The 22,629-nt window shown below is 36.9% G+C and overlaps 1 protein-coding gene across 1 annotated transcript in view; it reads right to left on the bottom strand.

The window, feature by feature from the left end:
- Positions 1-1,194: 1,194 nt before the first annotated feature.
- PGRMC2 (progesterone receptor membrane component 2) overlaps positions 1,195-22,629 on the bottom strand; it is a 23,281-nt gene continuing 1,846 nt past the window's right edge. Inside the window, exons 2-3 of the mRNA XM_017537655.2 lie at positions 5,180-5,335; positions 1,195-3,343 (exon numbers count right to left, since the gene is read on the bottom strand). Of these exons, the coding sequence (XP_017393144.1) occupies positions 3,246-3,343; positions 5,180-5,335 (254 nt within the window). The 3' untranslated portion in view covers positions 1,195-3,245. The remainder of the gene's footprint in view (positions 3,344-5,179; positions 5,336-22,629) is intronic.

The following is a 22,629-nucleotide window of genomic DNA, read 5'->3' as shown; positions in this document are numbered from 1 at the left end:
TACTCAGGACTGTGGCATTTTTCTGTACAAGCTTTTCTGATAGTGCCTAGGAATTATGCTTTTTGCTTAAAAACAGGTAAGTTGGGTGGTCTTTATTTGAACTTTATTGCCATAGCCAAATAGATCATAATCTGTGATTAATATCATCTAACAAATTGATAGCTGACCCTAATGAAACAGATTCTCAAAAGCTATCTTTTAAGCATTTGCTACTTTAGAGGAATTAAAATAACTCATTCAATATCATTGCTACAATATTGCATGACTCTCATTTTCAGTATGCTCAAATTATGTTTTATAAATTCTTTACTACAGTATTACCCGCGTATTCTGATCCATAAAAGTTCTGTAGTTACACTGTTAACATGTTAATGGCACATCTTACTAGCAACTTGCTGCACTTCTCAGTTATCAATAGAGGTTATGTGAAATACTTGGATAAGGACAGCCTGATTCAATATTGAGTTTTCTACAGAACAAAGTATCTCCCAGTGCTAATTCAGCAAATTACCTTAGAGCATGTGGGTAAAGTTAGGTGTAATGCTGGATTCTGCAGATCTACCTGCAGAAAGGTAAGACAGAATACTCTCAGGAAACATAAGCAGCCTTAGCACCAGTCAAGGTTTTAAAAACTGGATCTGTAACTGTATGGGTTCATTTCCTAATGCAGAGAAACTGGAGAGTACACATAGTATAGATTTAATGTGGGAAATATTCCATCTTGGAAATGCTACCCAAACATAAAAATCTAGACTATCAAAATTTGCTGTTTTCCAAGACATGTATTAGAATTTTGCAAAGTTTCCTGAATTACACAAAATCAAATGAAGGGAATCAGACCAAAATTACCTAAGGCCATTTCAAGTACCTGACAAAGGCAGACAATATTAACTTGAAAAATTAGCATTTCTCACTTTCCTGATCATAACAATTACCTGAGGCATTCCCTACAAATAAAAATTCTGAGACTCACTCTCTTTAATTATGGCTTAGCAGGTGGTAGGTCTGGATTGAAGGCTAAGAATCTGTACCTTAAGCAATTCTAATAATCAGGCAAGTTTGGAAAATAGGGCTCAGCGGAAGTGTGTGTGTGTGGGACAACAGGAACAATACCAGCACTGCTCTGGTTCCCTCATTCAAACACTGCCTGACAAACTACCTGGGAACGACAAACATTCAACTGAAGTTGAGGAATTATCTACAGAACGCTGTTTATTTCAAGTCCAAAACACAAATTACTCATTTTTCGTAACAGACCACATAATTTTTACTGCATGTATATTTAGGGTTTCTCTAGTCACAAGTACAGTTTATTACTAGACTTTAGGCTCAAATGATTCATATATAATCCGTTTACTACAGAGGACATATACTTTTAACAAAATTTTTTGTTTAGAAAATGTTTTACATAAAAACACACAAAGCATTTACCAAAACACTCCACAACCAGTCTTCAGCAAAGATTTGGCTAAAGATAACTTCCTATAAAACACTCCAAGACCAAACAGAATGTAGGATTTCACTTTAGCTTATTGTTGCAGTTAAAAGTTACCCCTTGTTTGATGGCTTCTGCATAGATCTATAAAGCAGAAGCCTTTAACTGGCGACTTGTTAAATTTGTCTTTTTAAGTGAACTTGTCCCCAACCCAGAACCTAAGTAGTCATAATGAAATCAAATAACTGACATATGTGGGGCTTTTTCAACCTAAGAATAATTTAATGTCTATCAGTATAATATTTTTAATGTCTTGTGTTCAATAACTACCACCTGGAATGCTATAATCTAGTATAATCAGCTGGCATCAAAATATGAAGTAAAAATATGTACATTTTAATATACCAATTCTTACCTGAATAATCTCAGATCTCCAGAGAATGTTCCACAAAGTGGAATTTCTTCCTAAAGTTATGCTGAATGTGGTACAATGTGTACAACGTGGTTAACCAGTGTCAGCTTTTCATTTCCAAGATTTTCCTTATCTTGAATCAAATGCACAATCTTACAAGTGTATCATAATGCACTGGCTTACAGTATTTTATATAAAGTCCAACTCAAGCTTATTTTGGTTTATTGTACATGCTTTATTAAAACGGTACTTGTATTTACAGTATCCGCAGAAAGAGTCCCTTCCAAGGCGCTCTCACACACATTCAGACACACCCACACAGACATCCACTCCACAGCCCCATGCACCCACACCAGTGAGATATGGAGGGTCAGACTCCTAAAATTAGGCAGCTGTAGGGGATAAGAACTGATTTGTTTTTCAATTTCTTTGAAAAGAGAAAAGCTCGGGGGAATGCATTTGGCCATTACAATGCTAATTAAGTTTGTGTATATTACATATATGGCAGTTAACACTGAATATTCCTTTTACATTCTATATATACAGAATGATATCAAGGTTTTGTGGTCAACAGAATATTCCAACTTCAGTCTTAATGCTGCTTGTAGTGACTTCTGAATTCATTATAGGGGCTTTCCCTAAAAATAATTCAAGTCTATGTTAAGAAGTGAAATAAGGCACAATTAATATTGATTTGATTGAGGGGAAGGGAAGGAAAGAGAAGGGATAAAAACTGGTTTCAAATGATCTTTCTATTGGGGAACTAGCTCTGACTTAAATCCACTTGAAATTCCTTCTCTTAATTTCCAAAGATTTCTTAGAAATAAAGATATTTTTCTTTTCCCTGACAAACCCAAAAAGAAAGTTTGGGAATTCACATTTTAATGTTTCAGTAGCCTGAACTACTCAAATTGTTGTGTATCCCCTCCACCTCACCTGCTCAGGTCTCCTCCCTCACCAATGGTAAAATAAAAACACAGTATGTGACACAGGAGTCCCTTGATGTTTCTTGAGGAGATTTGTACACTTGAGTATCAAATACATATCTGGTTGTCTTCAATATCTTTTAACAAGAAAGAAAGAAAAAGGAAGGAAGGAAAAAAGGAAGGAAAGAAAAGAAAGAATCTTGTGGCTTTCTTGCTCTTTTAAAAAATCCCTGTCTCTTTCTTTTCAGGATGATGAAGCCCCACTAGACATTACAAACAACTGCAGCAAATGAATTGGCAGCATAAATAATGCCTAGTATTCAAATCTTCATAGTGAGATTCATTTATCTTGTACACAATTTGTTGAATGTTTATCGCAGCAGGTGAATCAAACCCAAAGATGCTGGACATTCTGTGAAAGGGAGTAAGAATTGCAGTTCTGAAGGCCCCTGACTTTGGTTGTTTACAAAGTTCAATCCTGTTTATTGTGATCCTTGGTATCTTCTTCATCTGTATATTCTGATGGTTCTTCCCCTGGTTTTAGGAGTCTGCCTACATAATCATATTTTTCTGAAAGATACATCAAAAGAAAATCAGTGGAGATCAAATCTGTTTCACTATTCCATTATACAGAGAAAAGGCATTTGTTTTAGAATCATATAGAATATGATAATGTTAGAATATTATCTAAATACGATCCTAAAATTGCTTCACCATGGCTGGTCTTTATACACATGTAAAGCTTGAACAAAAGAAAACAAGACTAGAGAACTAAATTAGCCAGGTCTGGTGGCATGAGCCTGTAATCCCAGCTACTTGGGAGGCTGAGGCAGTAGAATCGCTTGAACCCACAAGGCAGAGGTTGCCGTGAGCCACAATTGTGCCATTGTACTCCAGCCTGGGCAACAGAGAGAAAACCTGTCTCAAAAAAAAAAAAAAAAAAAAAGAAAGAAAACAGGATTAGGGAACTTAATAAGGTGTGGGAATTCTTTGCAAGAGGGTGTTCTGTATCTGTGGCTCTTAGTTGGATACTACAACAGAATCACTTGGATATGTTTTTAAATAATGAAAGTCCAGGTCCCATCTTAGTACCCAGCTCAGTCTCTTGGGTTAGACCTGGGGACATATACTTTAAAGCTGGTCTAACTTTAATATGCACTGAGTCTCAGAATAACTCTTTAACTCTTAATAGCCCATAATGTTATGATTAAAGACGTTAGTTGGCAATGTAGGGAACTTCCAACAGTTATTTAAAATCTATAAATATATTGGACTTTGCAAACAAGCGAGGAAAAAAAAAATTAGGGCTAACGTTTTGGAGTAGAGAAGGCCATGAAAAAGGAAATGGTGACTTCCTTGGGGCTGAAGAAAGGGTGGAAGGGTGCACAAGATGGAGAATCAATGGTTGAGGAGACCCAATTGGGAAATATTCTTGGGGAGAAAATGTGACATATGCTAGCAGTACTCAAGAAAATGAGGAGGTAAAAATTTATTTGTTACTTGTTACATTATGTGCTTTGAGGTCTCAGGGTATGGACCCTGTCATACTACTGTTCTTTCCTCCATCAAACTCACTTCTTAGAGCTGTTATTTTGCTTGTTTGTATGTTATCAGGTGTTTTATTTGGAACACTGTAGGTAGAAAGTAATACATGTTTATTTGTTTCTTGATCAGAAAATGAAAACTAGGTTAAGTGAATTAAGCCCAGGTTAAGTGAATGAATTGACTGTCAAGAGGATTAGATAAGAGGACTGATTCATATGGTAGAACTAGTACAGGCGCCAAGCCAGAGTAGCTGTTCAAGGGATCCAGGGGTCAGATAAACAGCTGAGACAGTGTCACCCAAGTGGTAAAAACTGATGTTATGAGGGAATAACAAAGGGGAACGATATTTTTTATTTACATTTTCAGCACAAGACCTGTAAAATCATTTTGGAATAAATTATAGTATTGAAATCAGTAATTGATTGTTTTAAATATAAGCCTATATTTAAAAAAAACTAAATCTTAATGCACAAGCTTTAAAAAAATACAAGTATCACAATTTTTATGAGGCTTATGGTTTGTAGGTCAATTTTTAAATATGGATTTTCAAAATAATTATCACATGTAACAATCATATTTTTATTTAACTATTTTTTGCAATTTCTTTTTTTTAATTTTGGACAAGTCTCACTATGTTGCCCAGGGTAGTCCTTGAACTCCCAAGCTCAAGGGATCCCCATCAGCAGCTGGGACCACAGGTGAACACCACTCCACCCAGCTTCAGCTATCTTTAAAAATATTATCAAATAATGATGGCAGTGAAAACAGATGATATCCTTAGGCTCTTAAGCACGTAAAATAGTATATATTTTCTTTGAACAAATATTTAATTTTCTAAAGAATCCAATAAAATGCAAGTACCTTTAAATTGCATTTCCCATTCTCGAACACTCTCCATTTGTACTGCATTCAAATCTGAGAGATCATCATATTCATCTCTAAGTGCATCTTTATCTAGGCAAAATGTTGCCAGTCCTCTGGAGGCATCCCTACCAGCAAATATTCCATATGGACCCGCTGGAAAAAAGAAAAAAAATATTTAGATCACCTAACAATATTTTAGAACGACTCAAAGGAATCGCCCCCCTCCCCCCCCAAAAAAAACCCCTCATGATTCACATTTGGAATTGAAATTAGTATCCTTAATTTTAAAACATGGGCAGATACTAGATAAAATAATGAGAAAAAAATTTCTTGGAAAGCTGCCTTTTGACCAAAGTAAAGCTTTTCACTTAGATCTTAAAACCCTCAATTTCAATTACTTCAGATACCCCCAAACTTATATTCAAAATGGATTGTGAAGTAATGAGGGAGAAGAAGAAACTTAAGTGGTTAGGTTTAGAAGCCAGTTTGCTTGAAGGGAAATAATGTTTCCTGATTGCTGTTAATTAATAGTGGCATCAAAAAAAAAAATCAACAGAACATCATTTACTACGTAAAGACTCAGCTGAACTGTGAATCTGTAACATTTTCTTTTTGCTATCCTTACGTAGGTTGTAATTCCATGAGAACAGGGACTATCATCTTTGTGGTCCCAGTGACTAGTTCAGTGCCAAACATGCATTTAATACATCTTTGCCAAATGGTTTAATAAAAAAAGATCCATATTCAAAATAAATCATCTATCATAACATGTATACAATTATCTACATAAACCAAGAAAGGTCATTAAGGAAAATAACAGCTCCAGAGAACTAGAACTTACTGCAACCTCCAGCTCCCTGGTTCAAGCAGTTCTCCTCCTGTCTCAGCCTCCTGAGTAGCTGGGATTACAGGCACGCACCACCATGCCCATATAATTTTTGTAGTTTTATATGGGGTTTCACCATGTTGACCAGGATCAATAATTAGCATTTTATCCAAGGAATCAGGTACCATTCTCTCTGAAGAGAAATGGCACGACTGATGTGTTAACAGAAGGAAACCATTCCCAAGGTCTGTCCTTGAGAGCAGCAATTCATTCACTGCTATATCCTCAATGCCTAGGACCGTGCCTGGCATAAAGTAGGAACATAATAATCTTCTTCCAAATGACTTAGCTGTAGTTCCAAATAAAAAGAAACTCAAGATTCTGACCTTTTAAACAGATTCACTTATGGTAAGCAAAGACACTAGTATGAACAACAGAGTGGTCAAAGGAAGGCTTATAAATAAAAGAACAAAGTATATCCTGTTAAGCAAACAAGCAGAAAAAAACTAAAAATTCCTTGATTTTTAAATGAGCGAAATGATTATATTCATATGTAAAAGTATTTAGGAAACTGAAAGTTATGTGTCAAAAAGTCTCTGCACCTTCCGAGAGTGGATATCAAAGTTTCACTTAAATAGACATCTAAGCATTTATGAGTTTTGAGTTGCTAACAGCACAGTACTAAAAATTCATTCTCTTTTGAAAAGTTTACTGCATGGAACTAGATAGAAGTAGCACTAGCAGGGCCGGGCGTGGTGGCTCACGCCTGTAATCTCAGCACTTTGGGAGGCCAAGGCCGGTGGATCACGAGGTCAAGAGATCGAGACCATCCTGGTCAACATGGTGAAACCCCGTCTCCACTAAAAATACAAAAAATTAGCGGGCATGGTGGCGCATGCCTGTAATCCCAGCTATTCAGGAGGCTGAGGCAGGAGAACTGCCTGAAGCCAGGAGGTGGAGGCTGCAGTGAGCTGAGATCACGCCATTGCACTCCAGCCTGGGTAGCAAGAGCGAAACTCCGTCTCAAAAATAAATAAATAAATAAATAAAAATTAAAAAAAAAGAAGTAGCACTAGCAATAAATTTTAAAAGTAGCATTAATAGGTATTGATACACAGTAACATGAAAATAAAGGTAACAGTTCCAGTAAAGTACATTTTTATTCTGCTTTTCTTATTTTTATTCCATTTTGCATATTGCTTAGTATCACATGACTTTCAACAATTATTTATCAATGAATGGATGTGTACCTGTAATTTATTTAATCAGTCTATTAACATGGGCCACCATTTTTTTACTTTCAAATGTGTCTTCTATATAAGATATGAAACACAATTTACCACTAGCCAATATTCGTAACATTCAAACTTTTCCCATCACTTCAACTGACAAGCAAAAGGGTATTAACCAGGCTGGTGTGGTGGCTCAAGCCTGTAATCCCAGCATTGTGGGAGGCCTACGCGGGTGGATCACTTGAAGTCAGGAGTTTGAGACCAGCCTGGCCAACATGGTGAAACCTTGTCTCTACTAAAATTACAAAAATTAGCTGGGCGTGGTGGTGCACACCTGTAATCCCAGCTACTTGGGAATCTGAGGCAGGAGAATTGCTTGAACCCAAAGATGGAGGTTGCAGTAAGCTGAGATCATGCCACCGCACTACAGCCTGGGCGACAGAGCAAGACTCCTTCTCAAAAAAAAAAAAGCAACCAAAAACAGGGTATTAACCAGTTATGTCTGTGTCTGTGTATATGTGTGTGTGTGCACGCAAAATTGTATATGCTTTGTGACAATGGGCGTTTCCAGGAGAACAAGGAGACAGAGAACTAGAGTGATTTTTAAAAAAATTTTCTGAGAAACAATGACAAAAAAAACTTCAAACATTATATTTAGTCTTAATGCTGAATGGACCAATGCTTATAAACTTAAAAAAGCAAAAAACTGAAACACACAAAAGGAAAAATAAAACTAATGAGGGCTGTAACAATCTACAAATGGAAAATGATAGTTTCAATTTTTAAAAGAATTTTCCAGCAACCTCACTTTCCTCTCTCAGAGTTTCCCAAAGTGGAAGGGACAGACTTTGCCTTCCCCACTTGGCAGATAAAAAAACAGGAGCAGAGACATTCAGTGTGATTTGCCTAAAATTACTGACAGAACCGGGAGTACTATTTCTACTTTCCTAAATCCTCCGAACAGTGCACCTTAAGAAAATACATAGAAGACTCACAAACACAAAGATGGAGTAACAACTATGAAAACAAGCATTTACTGTTTACAAAATTTCAAGGGAATGAAAATTTTAGAATACTTATTAAATCAAAATGGAAGATAATTAACATAAAAGCTGTACAACAAGCTTTTCTTAGCATTCTATTATAGTATTTATCTCCATAGCCTGCAAACATTAATCTACTTTGGGTACTTCTGAGTATAAACCATGAAACACATTTAAATGATAGAAAGGAGAGAAGATAAAATCATAAAAACAATAATCAGAAAACCTTCCATCATTGAGTATATTAATATATACCAGTACATTCTCTAGTAAATTTCTCTACCAGCTTCCCCAAGAAAGCTTCAACACTGAATGAATATAAAAACAAAACAAAATTTCATAAAATATGCTCTTTCTGGGGTACAGGGGGTGGGGAATGATTGACTTGGTAGGAGTGAATTCGAGTCAACAGTTAATAATCCAAGCCAAAGTCTAGACAAATGATGTTCTATTGGCTCGTGAATGGAAAAGAATAATTCAGTGATTAACATATTCCCCCACTCCCTAAACTATATTAAGCTGTCTTCTCCATATGTTTAGAATTTCCCTCAGGAAGCATTTAACTTCTGCAAAGGTCTTTCTATGCTCTTTCCTGTAAGATCATTGAACACATTTTTTTTTTTTTTTTTTTTTTTTTGAGACAGGGTCTTACTTTGTCAGCCAGGCTGGAGTACAGTGGCTCAATCATGGTTCAACCATAGCTCACTGTAGCCTCTACCTCCTGGGCTCAAGTGATCCTCCTGCCTTAACCTCCCAAATAGCTGGTCATGGGCCTGGCTAATTTCTTTTATTTTTTGTAGAGACAAAGTCTCATTATGTTGGCCAGCTGGTCTTGAACTTCTGGCCTCAAGCAATCCTCCCACCTTTGCCTCCCAAAGTGCTAGAATTACAGGCCTAAGCAACCGTGCCCAGCTCCTGTAAGGCCCTCAAGAATATAACACTAGGAACTAAAGTTGGAACTGGATAGGTTGCTCTGACGAAGGAGAATTTGAGGTCTACTGAAAGGATAGTTCCCTGCGTTCATAATACAACCACAAGTGTATATGAAAAGTCATCAATATTTTTCCATTCCACTACTCCCTGACATAACAAAACTAAATATTTACCAATTCTAATATTTTGATAACTGTACTTGGCTATTCATAATACTAGAACAATAGGGAACTACCCAAATAAAGCAAATTTGAAATGGTTTAAGTCTGCAGCCATGGTACAATTTATTTATTTACTTATTTTTATTATTATTTTGAGACGGAGCCTCGTTTTGTTGCCCAGGCTGGAGTGCAGTGATGTGATTTCAGCTCACTACAACCTCTACCTCCTGGGTTCAAGCAATTCTCCAGCCTCACTCAGCCTCCCAAGTAGCTGGGATTACTGGGTGTACCACCATGCCTGGCTTATTTTTTGTATTTTTGGTACAGAGGAGATTTCACCATGTTGGCCAGGCTGGTCTTGAACTCTTGACCTCAGGTGATCCACTACTCACCTTGACTTCCCACAGTGGTGGGATTACAGGCATGAGCCACTGTGCCTGGCCTAAAAAAGCTAGTTTATGTAAACTGATCTGGTTATTTTCTATTATTAAGGCTCATTTAGATACTAACAGTTCAGTAACAACTGAAAGAATTAAATTCTGTTGCTTTATCAAATATTAAAATATGCTGATCCAAAAATAGCGAGTGCCAATTTTAAGCGAATTCTTGCTACAAAAAATGAACAGCATTATTCAAAGCAGTTACTCTGAAACATAATAAATATTCTGAAATATAAAATATTTAAGGACATCATTTTAAAGATAAATTTTATTTCAAAGCTTTTTGTTAAATATACCAATATGATAGTATACTAGTCAGAATTCAGATTTCATTTAGTTTTTTTTTTTTTTTTTTGGGGGGGGGTCAGAATCTCACTCTTGTCACCCAGGCTGGAGTGCAATGGTATAGTCTCAGCTCACTACAACCTCCACCTCCCTGGTTCAGGTGATTCTCCTGCCTCAGCCTCCCAAGTAGCTGGGACTACAGGTACATGCCACCACACCCGGCTAATTTTTGTATTTTTAGTAGAGACGGGGTTTCACTATGTTGGCCAGGCTGGTCTTGAACTTCTGACCTCATGAGCTGCCCACTTCGGCTTCCCAAAGTACTGGGATTACAGGTATGAGCCACCGTGCCCGGCCTCATTTAGTTTTCAAAGTCAACCCAACTTGTGGCTAAGATATTTTAAAGTTCAATAAACCTGTTACTGTATCCTAAAACTGCTTACTTTAATACAATCAGAATGAGGTGACATATTCTTGAAACGGTAACAACATATGCTCATTGTAAAATGTTTTAAATAATTTAATAAACAGAAAATGTCAGAATGAAGTAAATAAAATATGTAGTAACAGATAATTTTGTGATTATTAGGATGATTATATAGCTACCTTAGTGTATCTTAATGGATATTTTAGTTATTCTCACTGTTTAAAAACCATAGATTTCGCCGGGCGTGGTAGCTCATGCCTGTAATCCTAGCACTTTGGGAGGCTGAGGTGGGTGGATCACCTCAGGTCATCAGGAGTTCAAGACCAGCCTGGCCATCATGGAGAAACCCCATCTTTGGGGGGGGGAAAAAAAAAGAAGAATTTTTTTTTTTTTGAAATTTAAACAAAACAAAACAAAACAAAACAAAAACCACAGATCTCAAGATGAACTTTAATTCACTGACGTTTATAAACAATGCAGTTTTCAGGCCTGTTTTCACAATAAACTTTTGTAATTATAAATTGATCTAATAATACTTAGTATTGGGTAATTTATTTCAAATAAGATTATAATGAACCTATTAACAAATGAGGCAAAAGCTAAAAGTGATTAACTGAACTAATAAATATTTCTTTATACTTAGGTCCAATAAGTCCCAAGACTTTTAGAGAGAATGTAGTATAGCAAAACTGAAAGAATACCCCTCAAGAAGACAGATTCTTGGGTTCTAGAGGATCCCCCCGACAAATAACAATGAGCAAGTCTCAATTTCTATAGTCCTTAGATCCCTCAAATATAAATTTGGGAAATTACTTTACCTGCCTAAAGTAAGCTGAGGCCGAACCAGATAATCTCTTGAATAGTAAGATTCCATAAGGGACTAAAAGTACAATCTTGCTTCTGAAATTTGAGATATTATCAAAAGCTCTCAACAACACCGTGGACTGAGCGCATGGGCCTTAACTCCAGGGTTCGCAGGTAGCTTGGGGAAAGGAAGACTGGAAGTGGGGTCTGAATTTATCCAACCCACATAGAATGAGAATTCCAAGGCAAATACAATAATAATAATAATAATAATAATAAACTCAAATATCTATAGGGATTAATGAACACTAAAGACAATACTTCAAGTGTTGGGAAAAAGGGATTATTCCCCTTTTTGGGAAACATGTTGGGACAACTAGATAACCTTCTGTTAAAAAACAAAACCCCATCAAATTTGGACTCTAATTTCACATCTTAAAGCAAAATCAATTTCAAATGGAACTAAAAACCTGAAACTCTTCCTATGCAACAATTTTGCATGTTCTTCACATGTACCCCAAAACCTAAAATAAAAAAAAAAAAAAAAAAAGGGAAAAAAAAAAAAAAGAAAAAAGAAAAAAACAAAAAACCTGAAACTCCAGAAGTACCAAAGAAACTACAGATTTTAAAAAACATTTTAAAAGTGCATAAAGTCTTTAAATATAATATATAACTTAGCAGCCATAAAATAAATTTGAATACATACAACCAAAAATTTGTGTGGTTAAAAAAAAAAAACCCCATAAATAAGTAAAAAGACCTCTCTGAAGGGCAGTTTGGAGACAAGTATCCAAATTAAAAATGTCCATACCCCAAGCCTCAGTAATTTTATTTCCAGGAATTTACTTTATAATCATAATTTTACACACGTGTAAAATGACATGTACATGAATATTGCAGCATCATGCAATAACAGGAGAGTGAAAACAAATGTAACAGTGGACTGTTAAATTATGACTTATTCATATAACAGACTATTATGCATGTATTCAAAAGAATAAGATGGCTCTCTATACTGCTATGAAAGGCTCTTGTGATATTAAAATATTGTGAAGGGCATGTATAGGATACTATAATTGGTGTGGGGGTGGGGGAGGAAGATATCCACATGCCTGTACTTGCACCCAAAATAGCTCTGGAACAATATGTAGACTGGTCCTTTGCCTCTTTGGAAGGGAACAGGGTGGCTGGGAGTAGTAGTGGGAAGTAGACTTATTTTTCACTGTAGAGTATATCCTTTTGAATTTTCTATCTTGGGCATGTATTACCTAATTTAAAAATCATTGTTTTAAATTACGTGAGGCCCTATTTTGCAACATACCCAAACCACTTTACAGGACCACTTTTACAACCTAGGGCTCATGGAATTTTACATGAAATACTCCAAAATAAAAAAAAGTAACTACTGAAGATAGTAAGTTCACAATAAAAAATATAAACTACACGAAGAAACAAGCCATCATGGAGGAGTGAGCACATATAACAGATAGGAGAACTGGCATCCCAAGAATAAATAGAAGCAGATTAAAGAACTAAAGTAAACTTGCTTAAAATTATTAAGAAATGGTACATAAGATTAAGAGACATTAAGAACAGAATGAAACCCTAACGTATATCTATTAAGAGTTCCAGAGGAAGGAACAGAGATAATGGAGGAGGCACCTGAAAAAGTTAACGGCAAATTTTCTGAAAAAAAGGACAACATATCCACATACTTGAGGTAGAGTTTGGTACATAGTAAATCACATCAAATCTACACCTGAACAAATCCTAGTAAAAGAGCAGAACCCCAAACACAAAAGGATCTCAACTACAATCAAAGGGAACAAACAGATTATTAAAAGTAAAGTCAAACTTCAAGCTGACTTCTCACCAAGTGGAAGACAGTGGCATAATGCTACTGAAGAGCTGAGGTAAAACAAGGTCAATCTACAATTTTTTTTTTTTTTGAGACAGGGTCTCACTTTATCACCCAGGCTGGAGTGCAGTAGTGTGATAATGGCTCACTGATCTTCTGGAGTCAAGCAATCTTCCTAACTCAGCCTCTTGAGTAGCTGGGACCACAGGTGCACACCATTATGCCTGGCTAATTTTTTATATTTGTGTAGAGATGGGGTCTTGCCATATTGCCCAGGCCAGTCTTGAACTACCGGGCTCACGCAGTCCTCCTACCTTGGTCTCCCAAAGTGGCAGGAGCCACTGTGCCTGGCCCAATCTACAATTTTACATTCTAAACCCAAACTATTATTCCTGAGTGAGGACAAATAAAATTTTTTTTCCTGCCAGTGAAAAACTATAGGACACACCTCACTAAAATAAAAAGTGAACTCCAAACAAAGAAATGAGATGCAATAATCAACAGTGAATTAAAGAATGATAACTATGTTGGTAAATTTAAACAGGACTATTTTAAAAAGATGATAATTTTACCAATTTGGGGGTGAAGTTTGAAAAAAATGCAGTAGAACTAAAGTCTAATAGTGATACTGTGGAAAACAGGATGAAGGAGGAATCAGAGTTAAAGCTTTCCAATGAGGGCCTAAACATATGATGTAGGGGATACTATCCATATTTGTAGTCACAGCACTTTTGCATATTTATTAAGAAATAATCTGTCAAATGTCAGAAAAGTATCTTAAATAGGCAGCTTTCTCTAATTCACACTAAAATGATGTTTAACTAAAATTCTTGTATTGTTCGGCAGAATAGGATAGTCATCCAAAGCAAAAACCAACGGAAATCACCAAAAGGACAGAAATAGAATACGTCTAAATCAACAGAGGAGAGAAAGTGGAAGAAATAAAAAAATCAACCTGAGATGGAAGAATAGTAGGAAACGAGGCAAAGAAAAGTAAGGTAAAGAGAAATCATAAAAAAAGATGATAGAAACCTAAATATACCAGTAATCATGAAACATATACACTAATTAAAGGACATAGTACTAATATTAGATTTAATAAAAAAAATCCAGCTATATATCATTAGCGTGAGAAAAATAAAACAATACAGATTGACTAAAAATAAAGGGATAGAAAATTAAATGAAACACTGTATTAATACTAATCAGATAAAGGCTGAAGTCAAATCTGAAAATCAAGCGTTAAAGATGTTTCTAATATGATCAGTTCTAGATCTACTGTTAGATGGCTTTGCTCAGTATGGTAAGCATAATAATCATCTTGCTTCAGAACATTTTTGTTTTGAGACAGTCTTACTCTGTCACCCAGGTTGAAGTGCAATGGCGTCATCTCAGCTCACTGCAACCTCTGCTTCCCAAATTCAAGTGATTCTCCTGCCTTAGCATCCCAAGTAGCTGGGATTACAGTTATGTGCCACCATGACCTGCTGATTTTTGTATTTTTAGTAGAGACAAGGTTGTACCATGCTGTCCAGCCTAGTTTCAAACTCTTGACCTTATGATCTGCCCTCAACTGCCTCTCAAAGTGCTGGGATTACAGATGTGAGCCACCACGCCCAGCCCTGCTTCAGAACATTCTCATACCCAATCTTTGTATGGCTGGCTCTGTTACGTTTTTGCTTAAATGTCAAGCCCTTTTTCTCGACAATCTAATATTTTTTAAAAAAGGTAACCTTGCTTAGCCACTTAATCTAATAAAGTCCTTTGTCATCCTCTATTCCCATTCTATTAATTTTTATAGCATATTTAATTACAGGTAATTACATATTGAAATTCTTGTTTACTGCCTGTCTTCTATAATAGACTATTAACTCCATGAGGATAGGGACACATCTGTTTTGAAGACTCAGTTAACTCCATTTCTCATATCTTGTTTTTTTTTTGTTTGTTTGTTTTGTTTTTTGAGACAGTCTCGCTCTGTAGCCAGACTGGATGCAGTGGTGATCTTGGCTCTCTGCAACTTCCACCTCCCGGGTTCAAGCGATTCTCCTGCCTCAGCCGCCTGAGTAGCTGACACTACAGGTGCAAACCACCATGCCCAGCTAATTTTTATATTTTTAGTAGAGANCACTAACTGCTCCAAAATGTGGAGAACTGTTGAAAGCAGCAGTTCATTAAACTATCTTCAACACCTGTGCATACTTTAAATGATCCATAATAAAAGGTTTTAAATATTTTAATTACTCAATCATTTCACAGCTCACAGTACTTTGCATATATCTTTATTATTATACTTACTACATCATATGATCACTCAGTCAGTCAGCCTCTCCCAACAGACTGACTGCAGGGCAGAGGCCAGGTCTTACTGGTTGCCCCAAAACTTGACACAGTCCCTCACCCACATCAGTTCAACAAATATTTCACAAATCAATCAAGCAAAGCAGAAAGAAGCTTTTGTAGATCTCATTCTGATATTTGAAATTCAAAAACTTAAAATATTTAACTACAGTATCTTGAAAACAAATTTTCTCTAAAAATAAAAACTATCCAGACTCAAGCAATTATGATTCATAAAGTTCTTAGGAAAAATTACCTCGTGTCTCATATTACTTAACATTCCATCATAGAATCCTATCACAATATCTAAATGCAAACAAAATTCACCTCATATACTCAGCTAAATGTTTTCTACTCAATTTCCAAGCAACTATTCTCAACTTATAGCAAAAAACAAGGTCCATAAATATTTGAGATTAAGAAATTATTTTACATGTAGTAAGGGCATCAGGTTATATTTCAGAAACAAATATGGATTAAATGATGTGACTGATTGCTGAGATGTGCTTCAAAATAGCATGGGTGAGATATATACAGATGAAACAGGACTGGTCATAAGTTGAAAACTGTTGAAGCTGGGTGATGGCTGATTTTCACTACTTTTGAAAACACTGAAAATTTTTCCTAATAAACTTTTTTTTTCAAAAAGAGAGAAAGATCTAACGAACAGGTAATAAATCTATAGTCTGAAAACAACCCTTTATCTAAAACAATTTCTTCCACCGTTCTAAACTAAAATGAATTAGATGACCTTATATAATAGCCTTCACTATAACAAAGCCCAACTTTCTTCCTGAGAATAAACTTAGCAGCGGCATCTTCTATTCATTCTAACAAAGATAAAATTCTCGGCCAGGCGTATTGGCTCACACTTTTAATCCCAGCACTCTGGGAGTCCGAGGTGGGTAGATCAACTGAAGTCAGGAGTTCAAGACCAGCCTGGCCAACACAGTGAAACCCTGTCTCCACTAATAATACAAAAATTAGCCAGGCGTGGTGGTGCATGCTTGTAAACTCAGCTACTTTGAAGCAAGAGAATCGCTAGAACCCAGGAGGCGGAGGTTGCAGTGAGCCGAGATGGTGCCACTGCACTGCAGGCTGGGCAACAAGAGCAAAACTCCATCTCAAAAAAAGAAAAAAAAAAGGCTCTGTTCCAGCCTTTCCAAAAAAAAATAAAAAACACTACCACAGAGAAAATTACAAAATACATCCACAATGAAACGATAACAGTTTTAATAAAAGTTTATACAGAAGAAAGTTCCAAGTTCCAAGCAGTCTACAAATTGGTTTGGAAACCTAAAACTGTCTAACAAGGGATTACTCCCACCTTTCCAGGTTAGTTTTTAATCAGGTCCCAAGTAGCAGCCTGTGCCAAATCAGACCCAAAAGTAAAGTCAGCAATGAAACAGATGATAAAGATCAAAATGAAGAATGAGTGCAGTGACTATCACAGAGCCATCTAAAACACAAACAAATAGGACATAATTGAGTACATCTCTACTCCATTCACTCCTACCCTCACTGAAGGACCATGAAGTTCAAAAGCATCCCAACTTGAGACTAACAAAACGCGATAAGGCCTTCAAAATTATCTCTTCTAACTACAGACATGGTAGTGTAAATCCATTTTTAGTCAACTAAAATATAATATTCTGGTGTACTATCAGAGTGCTTATTAATATTTTTTTTTTTTTTGAGACAGAGTCTCGCTGTGTCATCCAGGCTGGAGTGCAATGGGATGATCTTGGCTCACTGCAACCTCCACCTCCAGGGTTCAAGCGTTCTCCTGCCTCAGCCTCCCAAGTCGCTGGGCTTACAGGCACCAGCCACCACATCCAGCTAATCTTTTGTGCTTTTAGTAGAGAGGGGGTTTCCCCATGTTGGCCAGGCTGGTCTCGAACTCCTGACCTCAGATGATCCACCCAACTCGGCCTCCCAAAGTGATGGGATTACAGACGTGAGTCACCATGCCTGGCCTTATTGTTTTGTTTTTTAGACAGTCTCATTCTGTCACTAGGCTGGAGTGCAGTGGCACGATCTCAGCTCACTGCAACCTCTGCTTCCCAAATTCAAGTGATTCTCCTGCCTCAACCTTCCAAGAAGCTAGGACTACAGGCGCGCGCCACCACACCCAGCTAATTTTTATATTTTTAGTAGAGACAGGGTTTCACCAAGTCAGCCAGGATGTTCTCCATCTTTTGACCTCGTGATCCACCAACTTTGGCCTCCCAAAGTGCTGGGATTACCAGCCACCGCGCCTGGCCCCTCTTTCTCAGTATTTAAAAATGGGCTGGAATCCTATTATTAAAGACCCTGAGACTGGATATAGGCTCCAAAAGAATACGGGAGATATACAGTCATATATGTCATGGGTGCACAGGGAAAGGAGTGGCCTATGTGAGAGTGCTGAAAAAAATGACTGAAAGAAGTTGAGTGGCTAATTCCAGATGTTATTAAATCCACTCCTTTCTTCTACCCCGAGTAACAGCTTCTGGTTTCAAGCTATCCTTTTATAATTTGTTTTAGTATTTAACACAAATACAATTCCCTCCAAGATTAAAAACAATGGGATGATGATTCCATTCTACTTGTTATAATGGAAATAAGAAGTAGAAATTGGAGCAGAATATAAAAATTCATCAGGAAATTTAGCTAATCCTTTTATCTCACTGGTAGGTAATAGATGCATATGGGCATTAGCTCAAACAACAAAGCCAGTTGGCTTCAAAGCAAGAAGCTGGGATAAGAGATGGGTAGTGTCAACTTTAGGATATCCATGAAGAAGTAAAGATTGGGTCTGGTCTTTTTGTTGGAACTCTGCAAACAGAGTTTGCAATTCTGCAAACTAAAGTGTTAAGAGTGAACATATTGAAGATAAAGTTGAAAATGAAGTATTTGTCCTCCAAGGTACATGTGTTCTTTTCCCCAACCTCCTAAATATTAGGTATCTCATGGGGTTCTTCTTATGTGACTTTTTACGTTCAGTGGAATTTAAAAGATAAGTCGGAAAAAAACATAGCTTCAGTGTATGTCAAAGAATACTCTACCTGGAATAAGGGAGCAGCAGTATATCTAAGTTTCAAGAATGTGAGATAAACTATCAAAAACGTCAAGTTTTTTGCCATTCCAAAAATATAAAAGCACAGTTTTAGTGAAGTTCCATTGCAATATTAGATTGTTAAAAATTATACTAGCTATTTAAAATTATACTAGCTATTTAAGTCTTCAAAACTTATGATTCTGTAAACATGCGAAACTGAATAGACCATGTTGTGATACAATGTGAAGGACTGAAGCTAGGTAAACCCGGATTTAATTTTTAGTGTTGCTACCTACTAGATATGTCGCTTTGGGCAAATCTCAGAGGGCTATTTGCAATTTAGAGACACTAAGCTCATCAATGAAGCTTCTTCCTCCTTCTCCTTCTCCTCTGATCTTTACAATCAATGGTGTTTTCAATAACGCTCTGGGAAGACAGAAATACTCTGTAAGGCGCCTTGTTAGTGCTGTAGGTGGCATGCCAATCTCACAATCTGAAAAAATACAAAGTGTACTGTCCAAAATGGTAGCCATGGTGGGGCTGAGCATTTTATATGTGGCTAGTGTTACTAAGGAACTCAATTTTTAATTGTATCTAATTTTAATTAATTTACATTTAATTAGCCACTTGTGGCCACTATTTTGGGCAGCATAACATAAAGCCATGAAAGCATGTTTTTTTTTTTTTTTTTGAAGACCGAGTCTTGCTCTATCGCCTAGGCTGGAGTTCAGTGGCGTGATCTCGGTTCACTGCAACCTCTGCCTCCCGGCTTCAAGCGATTCTCCTGCATCAGCCTCCTGAGTAGCTGGGATTATAGGCACCTGACATCATACCCAGCTAATTTTTTTTGTATTTTCATAGAGACAGGGTTTCACCACCTTGGCCAGGCTGGTCTCGAACTCCTGACCTCAGTTGACCCACCCGCCTCCACCTCCCAGAGTGCTGAGATTACAGGTGTGAGCCACTACACCCAGCAGAAAACATGTTTTTATGAGGGTTTAAATCCTTGGATTTATGGGAACCAGGGAGGGTATGAAGAAAAACAACAGCCCACCGAGGTGGCTCACACCTGTACTCCCAGCACTCTGGGAGGTGGAGGCGGATGGGCCACCTGAGGTCAGGAGTTCGAGACCAGCCTGGCCAACATGACGAAACCCCATCTCTACTAAAAATATAAAAATTAGCCAGGCGTGGTGGCATGTGTCTATAATCCCAGCTACTCTGGAGAGGCTGCGGCAGGAGAATCACTTGAACCCAGGAGGTGGAGGGTGCAGTGGGTAGAGACTGCACCACTGTACTCCAGCCTGGGCAACAGAGTGAGACTTCGTTAAAACAACAACAACAAAAAACAACAAAAATAACAGTAAGATTCTCTACAAGTTGTTCTTGTTGAGTTAGAAAAATAAAAGATTCTCTACAAGTTTATCACAGAATGCAGTTCACTAGAAATGGTATAGATAAGCTTTGTGGTAACATATGCCTGGATTTACCAGATATATGTGTGATCCAAGCCAATTTACCTAAAATACCTAAACCCCAGACTCCCCACGTAGAACAGGAATACTTACCAACTTTACAGAGGAATTATGAAGATAAAAAGTTAATGGATCTGATATAGCAGATGCTTAACAAATCTGGTTTTCTTTCCCCTCCCAAATTCACTGCTTTTTACATGACCAAACTTTCCTCATATGATGGCCAAGTGCCTGACCTGTTACTAAATCTAATATTGACAAATATAGCTAATGCCAACTGTTTGCCAAAATGCGTTTTTGCCACCAAACTATCTTGTGAATATTTAATTTTTAAGAGCCTGAATTCTAAAAATGTGTGATTAAAAATAAGCGTATGTTCAGCTTTATGGAAAAGTTTCACAAAACAAAATTTAATCCTAAAACTACTACAGTATTGTGAAATGAGAGTGGATATTGGCTAGGCATAGAAACTAACAATTACTGCTTCTGAATTATTCTGCTACAAAACTGCTTAATTTATTTGAGGATGAAAATAAAAATTAAAAGCAAAACTGAACTTGTATCTGTTTTATAGTCAGAAATCTGGCTTTAGGATTTTTTGAAAAGTACTACTTGTTACATTTTCCATTAATATGAAATATCAACATGTTATAAGCCCAGAAAATGATCTTTAAGGTTCCTTTCAATAATAAAATATTCAAATATCTGTCAGGTTGTTGAGCAACTGTAGAATAACTGGATATCACTTTTAGGCTGTTAATCAGAACCTAGTAACTGGCAGAAACTAACCTAAAACTGACTTCTCCATGGTAATCTCAGGAGCCTCCCTCAATGCACATACCATACAAAAGCAATCTACCACCTATGACTCTTATACATTTTTTTTTTTTTTTTGATACAGAGTCTCACTCTGTCGCCCAAGCTGGAGTGCAATGGCACGATCTTGGCTCACTGCAACCCCCATCTCCTGGGTTCAACCAATTCTCCCTGCCTTTGCCTTCTGAGTAGCTGGGATTACAGGCACCCACCACCAGGCCTGGCTAATTCTTTTGTATTTTTAGTAGAGACGGGGTTTCGCCATGTTGGACAGGCTGGTTTCGAACGACTGACCTCTGGTGATCCGCCTGCCTCGGCCTCCTAAAGTGCTGGGATTACAGGTGTAAGCCACTGTGCCCGGCTTTAATTTTTAATTTCTAACACAGAACAAACATTTGCCAGTGGAGACTGCCAAACTGTTTCTATGACTGTCTCTCCTAGCTATTTTCAGATACTGACAAGGCATAATGTGTGAGGACTAATAAGATTCTTTGTACTAATATACTTTGTTTTCTTCAGTGGCAGTTCAGACAGAGGGTACAAAAGCTGATCTTTTAGCTGGTTCAAGTCTGTATTAAAAATTTAAACCTGTACAGGATTTCTAATCACTTAACACATTTTCCAATGGGGAAGAAGCTTGTACTAGGTATAAAATGCTGTGTAAATCCTTGATTTAAAAAAGAATTTACTTTACTTAATTTGGCCTGTTTAAATATTGTACTTTGGCCCTAGTCTCTTGTCCCACTTGTGCTTAAGTAAACAAAAATGTATTAACCATTTCAGCTGATATAAGTAGGCAGGCATCTTGTGTTCACATTTATATAATCAGAAGCAAAAACTTTGTAAGCTATGTATTTACTTGGTTGGACTGAATGTGTATATATATACAGAAGTACAGACAACTAAGAAATAAATTACGTAATTCACACAAAAAATCTCCTATTTCTTATCCCTATTCCAATGAACAAACTACAAACCAAAGCACTTCTAAACTATCTTCCAACTACCAAGAACTGAAACCAGAAGTATATATTTGTATGTGTCAATAAATCTCATAAATTCACAGATTAAATGAAGGACAAAACCAGCTTATTTCCAGACTGCCAACCCTATGATTTTAAGGCTTGCATGTACTCTCTCCAATAACAGGTCACTTTAGGTCTCTAATTTAATTATTTATTCTTATTGTAGTCACTTTTTTTTAAAGCTTAGTATGTTGCTCAACTGCATGATATACCAACAGGTTCCATGAGTCTGAAGTTTATTAGCATAAACCAAAATGTATGCTACAACCACACTGTAAAAGAAGGGCTTCTAAATCAACTACCCTACACACAGTTCTCTGAAAACAAAGTTCTAAAAATCTTTAACTTGCATGGTACATGGGGGGTATGAATCTATAGCTCTTCTAAGTTTTTTCTTCCCAGTTCTGCTAAGTGAAAACAAAAGTCATTATCAACGTGTACTTGAAAAGACGAAAAAAAAAGAAACTAGAGACACGCCTGCTGGGTATAAGAGCTCCACCCCCAAAACTCAGGGCGAATATCCTTACCAGTCCTATAATAAGATCTGCATTCTGGTCTGTCCTCATCCGACATACCATGTTAATCATGGAAAGCATCAGCTAAAACTGGTTTAAAAAGAGTCCGAGGTGTTGCTCATACGCCCCGACTTCAGAGACTGAGGGTTGGGATTTTACATGACCCTAAACGTGGCCTTACGGAGAGTAATAGAGAGAGGGAAAAAGGAGATCAGTGGCAAAAAAAA

The sequence above is a fragment of the Cebus imitator genome, unplaced genomic scaffold (genome assembly GCF_001604975.1).
Source record: "Cebus imitator isolate Cc_AM_T3 unplaced genomic scaffold, Cebus_imitator-1.0 Scaffold105, whole genome shotgun sequence".
Taxonomy (NCBI): Eukaryota; Metazoa; Chordata; class Mammalia; order Primates; family Cebidae; genus Cebus; species Cebus imitator.
Note: the sequence above shows the minus strand (reverse complement) of the source record. Positions and strands in the feature narration are given on the sequence as shown.